The sequence below is a fragment of the Dasypus novemcinctus genome, chromosome 10 (assembly GCF_030445035.2).
Source record: "Dasypus novemcinctus isolate mDasNov1 chromosome 10, mDasNov1.1.hap2, whole genome shotgun sequence".
Classification (NCBI taxonomy): Eukaryota; Metazoa; Chordata; class Mammalia; order Cingulata; family Dasypodidae; genus Dasypus; species Dasypus novemcinctus.
The window spans coordinates 11,029,365-11,045,956 of NC_080682.1; the positions used below are offsets into that span (position 1 = coordinate 11,029,365).

A 16,592-nucleotide genomic window follows, 5' to 3' on the forward strand; every position below is an offset into this window, starting at 1 on the left:
ATTCCATTGTGTGTATGTACTACATTTTGTTTATCCGTTCATAGGTTGATAGATACTTGGACTGGTTCCATATTTTAACAATTGTGAATAATGCAGCTGTGAACATCAGTGTGCAAATGTCCATTCAGGCCCTTGCTTTCAGTTCTTTTGACTATATTCCTAGTAACAGGATTGCAGGATCATATGGTAGTTCTAATATTCAGCTTCTTCACATACTCCCAAACTATCTTCCACAGCAGTTACACTGTTCTGCATTGCCACTAACAGTGCAGGAGTATTCCTCCTTTTCCACATCCTTTCCAGCTTTTACAGTTTTCTGTTTTTTTCATAATGGCCATTCTATAAGGTGTGAAAGGGTATCTCATTGTAGTTTTTTTAACAAATGAACTTTATTGATGCATAATTAATAAAGCATAAATCCATCCAAAGTGTACAACCAGTGGTATTTGTATTATGTTGATTGATTTTCTTATGTTGAACCAGCCTTGCATACCAGGAATAAATCCCACTTGGTCATGATGTATAAGTCTTTTGATATGCTGTTGGATTCTATTTGCAAGTATTTTGTTGAGAATTTTTGCATCTGTTCGTTAGAGAGATTGGTCTGCAGTTTGGTATTAGGGTGATGTTGGCTTCATAAAATGTGATGGGTAATTTCCCTCTCAAATTTTTGGTGTTAATTCTTCTCAAAATGCTTGGTAGAATTCACCTGTGAAGCCGTCTGGACTTTTCTTTGTTGGGAGATTTTTGATGACTGATTCAGTCTCTCTAAATGTGATTGGTTTGTTAAGTTCTTGTATTTCTAATGGGGTCATTGTAGGTTGTTTGTTCATTTCCAGGAATTAGTCCATTTTATCTCGGTTGTCTTGTTTGTTGGCATACAGTTTCTCATATCTTCTTATCCTTTTTATTTCTATGGGGTCAGTTGTAACTTCCCTCCTTTCATTTCTTTTTTTTTTTTTTTTAAAGATTTATTTTTATTTATTTAATTCCCCTCCCCTCCCCCGGTTGTCTGTTTTCTGTGTCTGTTTGCTGCGTCTTGTTTCTTTGTCCGCTTCTGTTGTCGTCAGCGGCACGGGAAGTGTGGGCGGCGCCATTCCTCGGCAGGCTGCTCCCTCCTTGGCGCTGGGCGGCTCTCCTTACGGGGCGCACTCCTTGCGCGTGGGGCTCCCCTACGCGAGGGACACCCCTGTGTGGCAGGGCACTCCTTGCGCGCATCAGCACTGCTCACGGGCCAGCTCCACACCGGTCAGGGAGGCCCGGGGTTTGAACCGCGGACCTCCCATGTGGTAGACGGACCCCCTAACCACTGGGCCAAAGTCCGTTTCCCTCCTTTCATTTCTGATTGTATTTATTTGCATCTTCACTCTTTTTTCTTTGTTAGTTTAGCTAAGGGTTTGTCAATTTTATTGTTCTTCTCAAAGAAAGAGCTTTGGGTTTTGTTGATTTTCTCTATTTTTTTCCCTCAATTTCATTTATTTCTGCTCTAATCTTTATTATTTCTTCCTTTCTGCTTGCTTTGGTTTTGGTTTGCTGTTCTTTTTCTAATTTCTCCAGTTCAGTTAAATCTTTGAGTTTAGCTCTTTCTTAAAACTTTTTAAATATAGGCATTTAGGGCTATACATTTCCCTTTCAAGACTGCCTTTACTGGATCCCATAAGTGTTGATACATTGTGTTCTTGTTTTCATTTGTGTCAATATTTTTACTGATTTCAGTTGCAGTTTCCTCTTTGACCCACTGATTATATTAGGAATGTATTGTTTAGGCTTGGTGTTATTATTTTTAATGGAGATCTTTATTTCTTATTTGGCTTCAGTGTATTTTCTAGTGTCATTTCCCTTCAACCTGTAGACTTTTCTTTACCATTTCTTGTAGGACTGGTCCAGTGGTGACAAACTCCTTAGCTTTTGTTTATCTGGGAATGTCTTAATTCCTCCCTCATTTTTGAAAGAGTTTTGTCAGATACAGAATTCTTGTTTGGCAAATTTTTGCTCACAGTATTTTAAATATGTCATCCCACCGTCTTCTAGCCTCCATAGTTTACTGTGAGCAATTGGCACTTAATCTTATTGAGGTTCCCTTGTATGTGACACATTGTTTCTGTCTGTGGCTTTCAAAATTCTCTTTTCATCTTTCGCATTGAAAATAAAAGGATTTTTTTAGTTTGATTTTATTATGGCATAGCATGGGCCAATTTGGGTTTATCCTGTTTGTAGTTTGTTGAGCGTCTTGCACTTGTATATTCATGTCTTTCATTAAATTTGGGAAGTGTTCAAACAATATTTCTTTACATATTTTCATTGTCCCTATCATTCTTTCTCCTTCTGTGACTTCCACAGTGTGTATATTAGTACACTTGATGGTGTCCCACAGGTTTCTCAGGTTTATTAGGCTGCTTGACGTTGTCTCAGAGCTCTTTGATGCTCTATTTTTTAAAGTTTTATGATTTCCTTTTGGACAGTTTCTATTGCTAGGCCTTCAAGTTCACTAATCTTTTCTTTTGCTATGTCTAATCTATTTTTTTATTACAAAAATTTATTGAAGTATATTAATTATATCTACTCTGTTTTTAATCCAATCCAGTGCATTTTTCATTTTAGATATTGAAATTTTTATCATTAGAACTTCAGTTTGGGTGTTTTTATATTTTTCATTTCACTACTTTTTGAGCATACAGAGTACAATTATACTGTTTAAATGTTAATTTTAATAACTGGATCATTTCTGAGTCTATTTTGATTGATAGTTTTTCCTCAACTGCATCATATTTTCTTATGCCTTTTTATGCCTTTAAATTTTTGATTGGATGCCTGCTGTGAATTTGACCTTGCTGGTTGCTGATTATTTGTATTCCTATAAATATTGTGCTTTTTCTCGGCCATCGTTAGTAATTTGGAAACTTTTTGACACTTTATTGTCTTGCTTTTAAGGTTTGTTTGATGAGTTCTGGACAGTCTTTAATCTAGGGCTATTTATTCCCTACGATTGAGGCAAGACTCTTGAGTAGTCTACCCAGCACCTCATAAATGGTGAGGTTTTCCAATCTGGATGGTAAGAGCAGGCCCTCTTGCTGGTCCTATATGAGCAGCAGGTACTGTGTTCCCCACATCTTTTGGATGGTTCTTGCCTCAGCCTCAGGGAGCTTCCTCAAGTGCTCAGCTGAAGATCCTTGGGGTCTTTCTCTCTGAAACTTTCAGGTGCTCTGCCAGTCAATTCCAGTATTTCCTCAACTCGATGTCTACTGGGGTTTCCCTGGGTACCTTGAGCTATAAGTTGGGACAATTGCAGGCTTACCTCATTTGTTTCCCTTCTCTTAAGGATTGCTATCCTTTGTTATCTGATATCCAGTGTCTTAAAATGTGTTATACATATATATATATATCTTTTTTTCTTTTTTTGGTTTTAAGTGAGAGAATAAATCTAAACTCTGTTATTCAATCTTTGCTGGAAGTGGAAGTCCAACTTTTTCATTTTAGATATGGTGAAAAATTTATTAAATAATACACAGTATAGAGTGGACTTAGTATGATTTTTATTTTGATATAGCATGTTCTGATGCAGTGGATAACTGGCTGCAGAAAGGTTGGTAAGGATGGTGGAGATGGTTTTTTGATGACTTGGGAGAACTTGAATTTCTAAATGTTTATAAAAAATGACCATTTGATTCTGGATGTATTAGATTAAATACATTGTTGAAATTAAAAAAAAAAGCATGCATCATGGTTCCACCTAGAATATAAACTTTGTAACATTGGATAAATTATTTTCATGCTTATAAAGAATTAATGTTAATTCAACCAATAAAGTAAAGAAAGTTATTAAAAAAAAATGACCATTTGAACAGATGTTGAACCATGTTAGGTTATCAGGTATTGAAATTATGGGAAAATTGTAAAACTTAATTTTGAATAATCCTAAAATTTAATTTAAAGAAAAGGTCATGTTGAATGTCATAAAACTCTCTGCTGCTACATTCTGAGAAGGGTCCGTGGTTTTCACCTGACTGGCAAAGGGATCTGTGGAACAAAAAAGGACTCTGGTATAACCCACTGCCTACCGTTCCCACGTTTTCCTCTATTAATAACATCTTACATTAGTATGGTGCATTTGTTACAGTTGATGAATCAATATTGAAGCATTGCTACCAATCAAGGTCTGTAGTTTACATTATGATTTCCCCTTGGCACTGTACAGTTTTCACAAAACTTGTAATGGCCTGTATCTGCCATTGTAATAATCAAGAAGAACAATTTCAGTGCCTTAAAAATACCCTGTGTTCTACCTGTTCTTCTTCCCCCTCCCCTCAGACCCTCTGTTAACCACTATCTTTTTGTTAATGTTGCATGTTCTTCCATTTTTACAATAATAAGTCTACATTTGTCCGTGGTTGCATTCCCCCTTATGTTTGCTCATTCCTCAGTTTTGAGGCTTTTGGAATGATGATACCTTCTCTGCTTCAGATTGAGAGGGAGCTTAGAATCTTATGGGGCAGATGGAAGGAACTATTTTGCTTGCAGTTATAGATACTCTTTGTTTTTTGGGATGGGTGATGTCTGTCATCATCATTTTCTTAGTTGCCCTGGGCGAGTCCGATGACCTAGAGAGTAGGAGTTGGCTGCCACTCTGCTGAGATTCAAGGCTCAACTGGCATACAAACAGACTGAAGATTTAAGTCTTTTGGACATATATTTTATGGTACAGTGCTAATTATATGTTCAAATAAAGAGGGTAGAAGAATCATGAGTAGGGAAATTATAAATGAGTCTACCTCTGTTATATTGGGGAAACCAATTATCATGTATTCCAGAATAAGCCCCACCAATGGGGTGCTGATTTTGTGAGGCTGTGTGCCTTGCCTATAGTTTTCAGACATTTCTAGAACTTTCAGGAGCACCCCTGTTTGAGGCTTTATTTACTATGGCAGTTAGTGAGATCTGCCTGAGATGAGCATAAACATAACCTCTGAAATGACCTCCCAACTCACATTGAGATCTCTTAGCCATAAAAAATATTTTGTATTTAATGTTTCCCCCTTTTGGTTTAGGTCTTTTTCTAAATATATTACTAGTTAGTGCTTGGTAGTAATCCCACGGTGCCAGGGAGGCTCATCCCCAGGAGTCATATTCCATGTTGGGGGGAAGGTTTATTTGCTGAGTTTGGCTTAGAGAGAGGCCACATTTGAGTAACAAGAAGGTTTTTATGAAGTACCTCTTAGGCATATGTTATTAGACTTAGTTTCAATTTTATAAGAATAAGGTTCATAAGTACAAGCATTAATATAGAAGGCTTGGCATATTGGTCTCTTTTCTTTTATTAGGCACTACCTATATAATCCAGAGATTTTTTGCCACTCTATTTGAGAAAGTAGCAGCACTTCCCAGGGTGGGAGTTTAATATTGTTGTGTGAGTCTCTATCCACTGAGAAAAAACACCCTTTGACAACAGGAACACGTTCATTTTCCATAGCGGCATGCCCCAGGTTCACCATAAATGACTTATTTTTTTTAATGTTATAGTGAGATTTTACCTTAGAAGTTCTCATCTTAAGGAGTGAATTATTATTATTTTAAATAACTTTTTATCTTGATAGAATGTAAACTTTTTTTCCGTGGGCTTATCATTTATTTTTTTAAAATTAAAGTTAATAGATCACAAGGAATGTTACATTAAAAAACAAAAAAAAAACAAAAAACATAAGAGGTTCCCATGTAACCCACCCCCCACCCCCCACCACATCATTTTTGTAAATTGTATTTTTTTGAAGATATATCACCAAAAAAAAGTTAACTAGAAAATATAAGAGGTTCTTGTATATACCCCATCCAGAATGCAAACTTAACAAAAAAAATCACAAGGATAGTAGAAAGAATTCCTGTATACTCTTTACCTTATTCATCAATTGTTAACATTTTGACTCATTTGCTTTATCGTTTGCTCTCATATTTTTTCATTTGTTTTTACTTTTTAATATTTTTTAATATTCTTAAATGTATATAGATCTAATTGATTCCACTTAACTATTATGCAATAGTCATTATAATGAATATACCATTTTCCTTTTAGTGGATACTTAGATGGTTTGTGATTTTTTTTTTCTTTCACTTTTACAATCCTTGTTGCAGTGAGCATTCTGATAAATGTCTCCTCTAGCAAGTAGACAAGCATATCTTCAGGTTGAAGTGCTCTACTCATTGAGGGTAGAGAAATCAACATATTAGATTGTGACCAGTATTTTTATTTTTTTTAAAAGAGATACCAAGGATTGAAACTGGGACCTTGTATATATGAAGCATATGCTTAACCACTGGGCTACACCCATTCCATGTGATCAATATTTTTAAAAAGAAAAAAAAGGAAATTTCAGAGTACATTACACATGCAAATTTAGATTCCTTTTTTTTTTGGTGAATGTATTTGGTCATATGTAAAATGTGACATTATTGTGGTTTCAGTAAAAAATGAAAGCCACCTAGAAGTGGAGTTGTTGGGTCTGGGAATGCCCATTTCTACTTTTTCTATCTATTGCAAATTTGTTTTTGAAAGGGTTCAGGCAGTTTGCTATCTCATCACAGGACATCCAGCACTTGATCTTAATATCCATATGACTCGCATTCTAAAAAGAACTTCTCTTGGGAAGCGGACTTGGCCCAGTGGTTAGGGCGTCCGTCTACTACATGGGAGGTCCGTGGTTCAAACCCCTGGCCTCCTTGACCCATGTGCAGCTGGCTCATGCGCAGTGCTGATGTGTGCAAGGAGTGCCCTGCTGTGCAGGGGTGCCCCCCTATAGGGGAGCCCCACGCACAAGGAGCATGCCCCGTAAGGAGAGCCGCCCAGCGCAAAAGAAAGCTCAGCCTGCCCAGGAATGGCGCCGCACATGCGGAGAGCTGACACAACAAGATGATGCAACAAAAAGAAACACAGATTCCCGAGCTGCTGACAACAACAGAAGCGGACAAAGAAAAACATGCAGCAAATAGACACAGAGAACAGACAACTGGGGTGGGGGGGGCGGGGAAGGAGAGAGAAATAAAAAAAACCAGAACTTCTCTTTAGATTTGTCCCTTGTTTCTTGTATTTATCTTCATTTTTTAGTTAGGAAATATATGCCATGATTATCTGTTTTTTATTGAGGTTTAAGTCATATACCATACATTTCACCCTTTTAAGTTATGCAATTCAATGTTTTTAGTGTATTCACAAGGCTGTCCAGCTGTCACCACTGTCTCTTCCAGACCATTTTCATCACTCTAGAAAGAAATTCTCCATTTCTTCCTTCCCCTAGCCAATGGCAACCACTGATCTTTCCTTCCTTATGGATCTGTCTGCCTATTCTGGACATTTCATACAAATGGAGTCATAAAATGTGTGGTCTTTTGTGTCTGTCCTCTCCAACCCATCCAAGTACCCTCAAGGTTCATGGTGTAGCATGTGTCAGTAGTTTTTTTTTTAAAGATTTATTTATTTATTTCTCCTCCCCCCCGCCCCAGTTGTCTGTTCTCTGCATGTTCTTCTTTGTCTGCTTCTGTTGTTGTCAGCGGCATGGGAATCTGTGTTTCTTTTTGGTGCGTCATCTTGTTGTGTCAGCTCTCCGTATGTGCAGCGCCATTCTTGGGCAGGCTGCACTTTCTTTCATGCTGGGCGGCTCTCTTTACGGGGCGCACTCCTTGCGCGTGGGGCTCCCCTACGCGGGGACACCCCCATGTGGCAGGGCACTCCTTGCGCGCATCAGTGCTGTGCGTGGGCCAGCTGCACATGGGTCAAGGAGGCCAGGGGTTTGAACCGCGAACCTCCCATATGGTAGACGGATGCCCTAACCGCTGGGCCATGTCCGCTTCCCATGTGTTAGGAATTTACTCTCTTCCGTGGTTGAATAATATTTAATAGGATTTACTATGAATAGACATTTTGTTTATTCATTCATCAATTGATGGATATTTGGGTTTCCACTTTTTGACTCTTGTGAGTAATTCTACCATGAACATTTGTGAACATGTTTTAACTTCTCTGAGTATCTTTTTTTTTTTTTAAGCTTTATTTTTTATTTATTTATCTCCCCTTCCCCCCCATTGTCTGCTCTCTGTGTCCATTTGCTGTGTGTTCTTCTGTGTCCGCTTGCATTCTTGTTAGCAGCACCGGGAATTTGTGTCTCTTTTTTGTTGTGTCATCTTGCTGCGTCAGCTCTCTGTGTGTGTGGCGCCACTCCTGGGCAGGCTGTGCTGTTTTCACGCGGGGTGGCTCTCCTTGTGGGGGCACACTCCTTGTGCGTAGGGCTCCCCTACACAGGAGACATCCCTGCGTGGCACGGCACTCCTTGCGCACATCAGCACTGCCCGTGGGCCAGCTCATCACATGGGTCAGGAGGCCCCACATTTGAACTCTGGACCTCCCATATGGTAGACGGATGCTGTATCCGTTGAGCCAAATCCACTTCCTTTTTAAGGAATTGCCAAACTGCTCTTCAAAGGGGCTGTACCACCCTTTGTTCTCACCAGCAGTGCATGAGGCTCGAGTCTCTCTACCTCCTTTCCAACAGTTGTTATTGTCCATTTTTTAAATTCTAGTTGTCCTAGTGGGTGTGAAGTAAAATCTCATTGTAGTTTTGATTGGCATTTCTCTAATGACTAATGTTGTACAACTTTTCATGTACTTATGGGTTTTTTGTATATCATCTTCGGAGAAATTTTTGTCCAAATCTTTTGTTTATTTTTCCATTGGGTTATCTGTTTATCATTGAGTTGAAAAAGTTGGTTTATATATTCTGGTTACTATACCCTTATTAGATGAATGATTTGTAAATACTTCCTCCCATTCTGTGTGTTATCTTTTCACCTCTTAATTGTGCCCTTTGAACCATAAACATTTTAAATTTTGATAAAGTCCAATTCATGTATGCTTTTTTGGTTGCATACCTGTAGATGTCATATCTAAGAAATCACTGCCTAATCTAAGGTTACAAAAATTTACAACTGTTTTTGTCTGAGAATTTTATAGTTTTACTGTATGTTATTTATATTTAGGTCTTTGATCCATTAAAATTTTATTTAATTTTGAAAAATAGCTTAAATAAAGCTGTAAAAATAATATAAAGGTGATATATAGAACTCCAACATATCCCTCCTCCAGATACTGACATTTACCAACTGTGGCAGTTTGAGATTATTTCATAGATCACGAAAAGAGAAAGATTATGTTTTTAAAATAGTCTATTCCTGTGGTTGTGATACACTTAGATTGCATTTAATTTTGTTGAGTGACTTTGATTAGATTACTTGATAAGATTGCTTTTGGGCTTTTGATTGGGGTATGTCAGTGGGGTGTGATTCATACTGGGTCTTTGCCTTCTTGCTGGGTCTGATAGATAGAGACAGAGAGAGAGACATATATGCAGACACAGGAAAAGGAGGTTGCCATTTTTGACCCTACCATTTGAGAGAGGACTAGAGGATTGCTTAAGCATGAAGTCCCCAAAAGGCTGGGCGCAGGGAGCACCTTGAGGAGAGAAGCCCCCAAGAGTCTCAAAGAGCTGAAGCCCAGGGAGAGATGAGCCATATGCCCAATAGCTTGCAGATGAACTCGGAAAGAAAGCGGAGCAGCCAAGACTGATAGAGGAGGCCTGGAAAGAGACAGCCTGGTTGTCCTCAGCTGAGCTCAAACCTCTGCAGAGATCGGCATCTTGCATCAACATGGGGCAGCCATCTTGCTTCAACACTTGGCAGCCGGCTTTGGTGAGAAAGCACCTCTTATGGTGCCTTGATTTGGACTTTTCACGGCCTTGAAAGTGTAAGCCTTTACCCCATATAAATCTCCACTATAAAAAGCCAACCCATTTCTGGTACTTTGCATTGGCAGCCCTTTGGCAAACTAAAAACTGAAAAACACCTTTTAGCATTTTGCCACATTTGTTGTACCTACCTACTTAACTTCTGTCAATCAGTCTATCCATCTTCTTGGATCCATTTTGAGTTAATTTTTCTATATGGTTGTGAGGGAGGGGTCTAGCATCATTCTTTTGCATGTGGATATCCATTTATCCCAGTCATGCTTAGTCTTATTTGCTCATTTAGTGTGACAGTATCCTCATTACAAAATAGATAATGTGGGGACAGGATAAAACCTTCTATCTCTATCATTAGGTTTCAGTGCATTCAGGCTAGAAACTGTTTTGAATTTATATGTTTCCTGCATAGTATTCTTTTTTACTTGAATTGATATAATATTATCTATTGGACGACAGTGGTTGGTTAGGTATATGGAAATAAACTCAGTATATGATGTGGTTAATAGAACTTGAATATAAAGTACTAATAATTTACATTATTATTTCTAAGACTAAAAATACCTTAAATATTTTTATTTGTATTTATCACATAAATTTTATCCCAACTATTTTTTTGGCTATAGAGATTTTCCTTAGGGCATTTATCTTCTTGGACTTAGTAGAGCTTCATAAAAAGCTGCTCTCCTGGCTGTTGCAGTTATCTAGGTGTTGATTAAGAATGAGACACTCAGTGATGAATTTAATTATCTTTCTGAACATATTAAACTCTGTCCTCTCTTGGAACCAGCTATATTATTCACAAATTTGAAAACTTTAAAAAATTATATGACTGAAAATCACAGCAATTTGTGTAAGGATAATAAAGTACTATGTCTCCTTCAACATCTTGCATGAATTTTGCTTTTAAGTTGGAAATGCATAGGGTCATTGGCCTCTTTGGGTGGCAGACTTGGCCCAGTGGTTAGGGTGTCCATTTACCACATGGGAGGTCCGCGGTTCAAACCCTGGGCCTCCTTGACCTGTCTGCAACTGGCCCATGCGCAGTGCTGATGTGCGCAAGGAGTGTGCCCCATAAGGAGAGCTGCCCAGCGTGAAAGAAAGTGCAGCCTGCCCAGGAATGGTGCCGTCCACACGGAGAGCTGACACAACAAGATGGACACAGCAAAAAGAAACACAGATTCCCATGCCGCTGACAACAGAAGTGGACAAAAGAAGACGCAGCGAATAGACACAGAGAACAGACAACCGGGGTGGGGGAGAAGGGAAGAGAAATAAATAAATCTTTAAAAAAAAAAAAAGTATTAGGTTTCATGAAGCTTAGTTATATAGAATGCATCAATAGCCTAGAAGCTCCTTGTTTTTCATTTTGTATCTTTGGCATGGTCTGTTTTTTCAAAGGTTGTAATAAATGTTAATTTTCTTTTAATCAAGCAATCAGGAAACCCTGGTAATTTTTGAGATGAATGCAGCCTTGTAGATAAATGCCCAAAATATCCCAGCCCATCTTGTTTTATTTTATTGGCCTATCCTTAAGTTTAAACTAAGACAAATTTATATTTCAAATTTCTTTTTCAACAAAAAATACTAATCTGAATGGTTGGCGGGGTGAATGAGCTAACTGGCTTCAACATTTGACTCTTTTTCCTCTTTCTGTATTGTTCTGTATGCCTGTTTTGTAGCCAGGCAGATAAGTCTTCTCCAGTGAAGTTAATTTGTCAAAGCAAGGCACATAAATAATTGTACTTTTTTAATAGATCCTACAAACAGGTGCTTATGGTTCATTTAAATTTGACTTTAATTTTCAATTTCTCCTTTACATTTTTCTGCTTCTCACTTTGCTTGTATTTCTCTCTTTTTTAGGTTGCAGTTGTTCTGATGGACACCCAGGGGGCATTTGACAGCCAATCAACTGTGAAAGATTGTGCTACCATCTTTGCTCTAAGCACCATGACTAGTTCTGTTCAGGTAAAACCTCTTGACTAGGAAAAAAGTTTGCAGAGGAAATCAGATAAAGGGGGGGGGGGGTCATTTAGTTTCAGTTATTCTGCTGTCAGAATTCCTATGATGGTAAATAAATGCCCTTTTTAGACTTTAACTATAAGTTAAACTTTTATAGGCTCAAGAAGGAGCTAAACTATTTTTTCTACTTTGGTTATAAGTTTATATAAAGTGTTCCAAGAAAAGTCTGATAATGGAAATTATATCAATTAAATCATATAGAAAATGTAGATTAGTAAGAACATAGGAAAAATAGATTTAAAACTGTAAAGGAAGAATTTTGTGATTTCAATCTTATTTGCACAATTGTCCAGAAGACAGATACTATTACTGTGTGAACTGGTCTCATTTTTATATGCAAATCTTTAATTGTAAAAGCTTCTGTTTAGCGCTTTAGGCTTATTTGGAATTTGAAGTAAGTCAGAGTAGTAGCAATCTGGGTTTTTGTTTTTTAGATTTATAATTTGTCCCAGAACATTCAGGAAGATGATCTTCAACAGCTACAGGTATGTATCCCTCATAAACATTTTTAACATCATAATATATCATTTAAAAGTTTTAAGACTAAGAAATTTTACTATCAAATATTTTTCAATAAAAGATTGAAATATGGAGGAAGATTTTGGATTCATAGAAATCTTGTCCTCAGTATATCCACTCTGGGGTGGAACTGGGGTGGTCAGAGAAGGCCTTTACGGATTTCAGCAGAGATCAGAAGAAAGTAGGCGAATAAGTCCTACAGGTACACCTGGGGGGTGGAGTGTTAAAATGAACAAAGATGGTGTGGTGGAGGGTGCTTGGTGGGTTCAAGGGACAGCAAGGCGGCCACTAGGTGGGGTTGGAGGGCATGATGGGGAAGAGGCTAAGTGATGTCAGAAAGGCAGTGGGTCCAGATCATGCTGGGCTTGTGTGGCAGTGTCAGGCTGTGGGCTTTTTCCTCCGAGTGAGATGGGAACCATGGGAGGATTTGGAGCAGAGGAGTGATATGACTGAACAAACTGTGAAAGGATCACTTTTACTGCCATGTTCAGAAAAGATGGGGGGGAGGGGGACGGATGGCAGTGATGTATTCTGTGAGACTATTTATGAGGCTATTGCAATAACTAGGTGAGATTAAATAATGTTTGTAAGATGCATAGAATTATGTGCCTGGCAAATTGTATGTGCTTAATAAATGCTCGCCAACATTCTTTTTACTGCTATCATCATTATTTTTCAGCATCTTCTCCATAGCAGCACTTCTTAACTGTTTTTTTCCCATCAAAACATTTTTCTGTGGGTTCCAGGGTTGGATGCTCCCCTAATTCCATTCCCCACTGCCCCTGACATTCAAGAAAGCATATCAGAATGTGAGTGAAGGTGTCATAATTCTAGGGATTATCTGAAATTAGTTCTAGTTTATTTTCTTTTCAAAAATGAAAATCACTCTGATACTTTCTGTTACTAATAGCAATTACTTGTCCTTCATAATTAATGGTTCTACACCAGTGCCATGACTAGGTGGTTGAGAGCTTTTGCTTTGTAAAACATCTCCCTCAAAACCTTGCCATCATTTCCCCTGAGACTTATTCATTCCTAAGCTCTTTACTTTCACACATATTTTTGAAATGCCTACCTTGTGCGAGGAAGTCTATCAAGGGTTATAAATGCAATAGTGATTGAGGTAGATGTGGTTCTTACCTTCACGGATTTTTATAGTTTAGTCAGTGAGAAATAAACATAAGTGAACAGGTATGGGTGATAAGGAAATTATGATGCAGTTACATAAGTCTCTTTTGATATTATCCTCATTCTCTAGTTCCTCAAACCCAAAATAAGTTTGAGCATGTATTTCTCATAATCATTTCAACATCAAGTTTTCCTGATTCTTTTAATTATGTCCTCCATAGTCCTATATCTCCTGTACTGATTTTGTTTAACTTTGTATCTGGTATTGTAACAGCTTTTTGGCTGACTTCCTTATTTCCAGTTTTTCCTATCTTCCAACTATCATATGCTCTGCTAAATACAAAGCTTCTGTATTCAACTGTTTTTCTCATTCTCTGTTGATTTCCACATTGCTTTTTCATTAAATCTAAGCCTTGGTTTTTTTCTTCAGGGAAGTCCATTAAACATGGCTCTAGTGACTTTTCCATTACTGATTATGATTTTTCTTTTCATTCTAACTTCAGCACTCTTCCAGTGAAGGCAAACATGCGTTGTTTCCACAGACTTTAACTTGCTTAATTCTTCTGACTTCTAAAATATGCTGTTTGTTTTCTCTACTACCCATTCTACTTGCATTTAGTGCCATATTATTTCCTTTCTTTGAATTCAATTCAAAACCACATTTTTCATAAGCATTTTATGAACTAATGTTTTGTAGCTCTGATAACTTTTTGTAGTCTTGAATCCCATTAACTGACAGACTGTAGTTTGAAGTATTTGAGAACAACTTTAAAGTATATATTGAAGTTTGGAGATTATTCCCAATTAAAATGAGTTGTTGGTTTTCTTTTTTGGTAAATAATCCAAAATACTGTTTGGGGTTTATACAATAGTTATAGAGTTGGTGATGGAGGGATTTGGAAGCTGAAGTAGAAGCAGGTGTCATGGATTACTTGTAAATTTCTCAATGGCTGGTAGTTCTTTTAATGAGAGAGAATTCTGGAAGAGGATCTGTTTTTAGAAGGGTAAGTGGAGAAGTCTTTGGAATGAAATTCCTGGTGAGATCAAAGAATAGTAATAGGATAGTTTACTCATTCAAGAAAGTTGAGGAGTTGTAATCAGAATAGAATGCTTTGAATTTGTGATTTTGGAAGTGGAACTGTTACAGGTGATGACAGTCCAAGGTGTGTGGCTATATTGCAGTAGAGAATATAGTTGGAAATCAGAGGTCAGGCAATTGAGAGGCAGGGATTAAATGGAGGTGCTTGCTTTGTGGAGAAGAAGACTGGGACAGGTGCCAAAGTTCTAGATAAAATTAGAATTTAGTTCTCTTTACCACTGTCTCAACCCTCACCGCAACACATGCAGTTTCTTTCCCCTCATTCTTCCAATAGTTACTCCAATTTTTGGTTAAAAAAATTCTTACTTTATTATCTGGTTATATAAGTCTATCACAACCGAGGGCCATTGTGAACTGTGATTGCATTTCTTGTGATTAATTACCTTTTCCATTTCAGTTTAGCTCCTACAAGCTTATTGTGAATGCATCCACAGATGGATAGCATCAGAAAATTTCTCAGCGTGGTATTAATACTTCAGGTTCTATTTTATTTTCCCTTTGGGAGGCATCACTGCTAGCACTGTATTCTGCTCCAGTCTGGACTGCCTGCTCTCTAGGCCTGGTGCACTGCTAGCATCCTGTGGTTTTCTTTGCCATCATTCCATTAATTTCTTTCAGATCCTTTCTGCATTAGTCAGGGTTCTCCAGAATAGACAAGAGATCTACATATATTATGTAAATAATTAAGAGATTTTTGTAAGAATTCTAAATTTTTATTAAGAATAAAAAGCCAATGAAGGTTTTTTTTATGAATTCCCTAGGAGAAGCTGGCTAGCTGAAGAAGAGATGGAAATTCTCTTCTCTGACTGCTGAAATCATCACTTCTTCTTTTACAGCTTTCAGCTGATTGGATGAGACTTCTCTCATTGCTGAAGGCATGCTCCTTAGTTGATTGCAGATGTAATCAGCCATAGATGCAAATAACTTGCTGATGATTTAAATCAATGAAATGTCTTCACATTAACAATCAGGCCAGTGCTAACTTGACCAAAGAACTGAACACCATAACCTGGCCAAGTTGACACATGGACTTATCCTTCACACCTCTTCTGTTGGTTCCCATTTTGTGGATCCTTCTTAATGTTTTATTTATTCATTCTCTCCTTAATTCTCCAGTAATTTCCTGAGTAAAGGACATGTGGGTGTTAACTTTTTCTGAGGTCTTGCAAGCCTGAGAATCTTTTTCTTTTATCCTAGAAATGGAGGATGAAAATACTTTTCTGTTAGAATTGTGAAGGCTTTACTTCATTGCCCTCTGGCTTCCATTGTTGTGGCTGAGGTCCCAGATCATTTGATTACTGATCCTGTATGTGTATGTGACTCTTTTTGTTTTTTTTCTGAAGCTTTTAAGATCTTACTCTTGGTATTATGATTTTTCATAGTCATACTCCTCCTTAGTGTTAGCTTTTTCTTTGTTCTTAGTAAATTCATACTCTCAAGAAGATAAGATGTTACAACTGTTGTAGCTAAGAAGTAACAACAGGATGTTCTTTAAAAAGCACTGTTCTAAAAAACCAAAGAAGTGCTCCTGGAAATTAAAACTGTGACAGCAAAAATTGAAAATTCAGTAGAGGAGTTAGAAGATAAATTAGAGAACATTTTGCTCACAGATTGTCAAATGGACAAAGAGACAAAAAGTAGAAACCAGGAGAGGGAGAGAGGTGGTGAGAGATAGGAGGGGAAGAAAAATTTGAGAATCAGTTCAGGAAGAGGTCTAACATGTTACTCATAAAGGGAAAGAAAGTGCTAAAGGAATGATATAAGATGTTCCAGAGTTGAAAGACATGAGTTTCTGTCTTATCTGCTAGAGGCTTTTCTCAAATGTCTGGTGATCCTTGGCAGTCCAGATTTAAGAGTGAACCACTAAAAATCTGACTGATAGCTTTACTAATAGGGAAGACCTTGTGTACTGATTTGGATCACAGTATTATTTAGCCATTTTGTTGCCAACCCCTAAATGTCTGTATTTGCAAATCTTTATTCTTGGGCTGTCAGTTTCCCCACAGAGAAGGATCCTTCAAACTCCTGCCTGGGTGGATAGAAACTTG

General features: G+C 37.7%; 1 protein-coding gene across 2 annotated transcripts in view; it reads left to right on the forward strand.

Moving 5' to 3' along the window:
- ATL3 (atlastin GTPase 3) overlaps positions 1 to 16,592 on the forward strand; it is a 71,849-nt gene that overhangs the window by 27,175 nt on the left and 28,082 nt on the right. For both annotated transcript variants that reach the window (XM_058305272.1, XM_071217971.1), the window contains 2 exons: positions 11,640 to 11,744; positions 12,233 to 12,283. In XM_058305272.1, the coding sequence (XP_058161255.1) occupies positions 11,640 to 11,744; positions 12,233 to 12,283 (156 nt within the window). The remainder of the gene's footprint in view (positions 1 to 11,639; positions 11,745 to 12,232; positions 12,284 to 16,592) is intronic.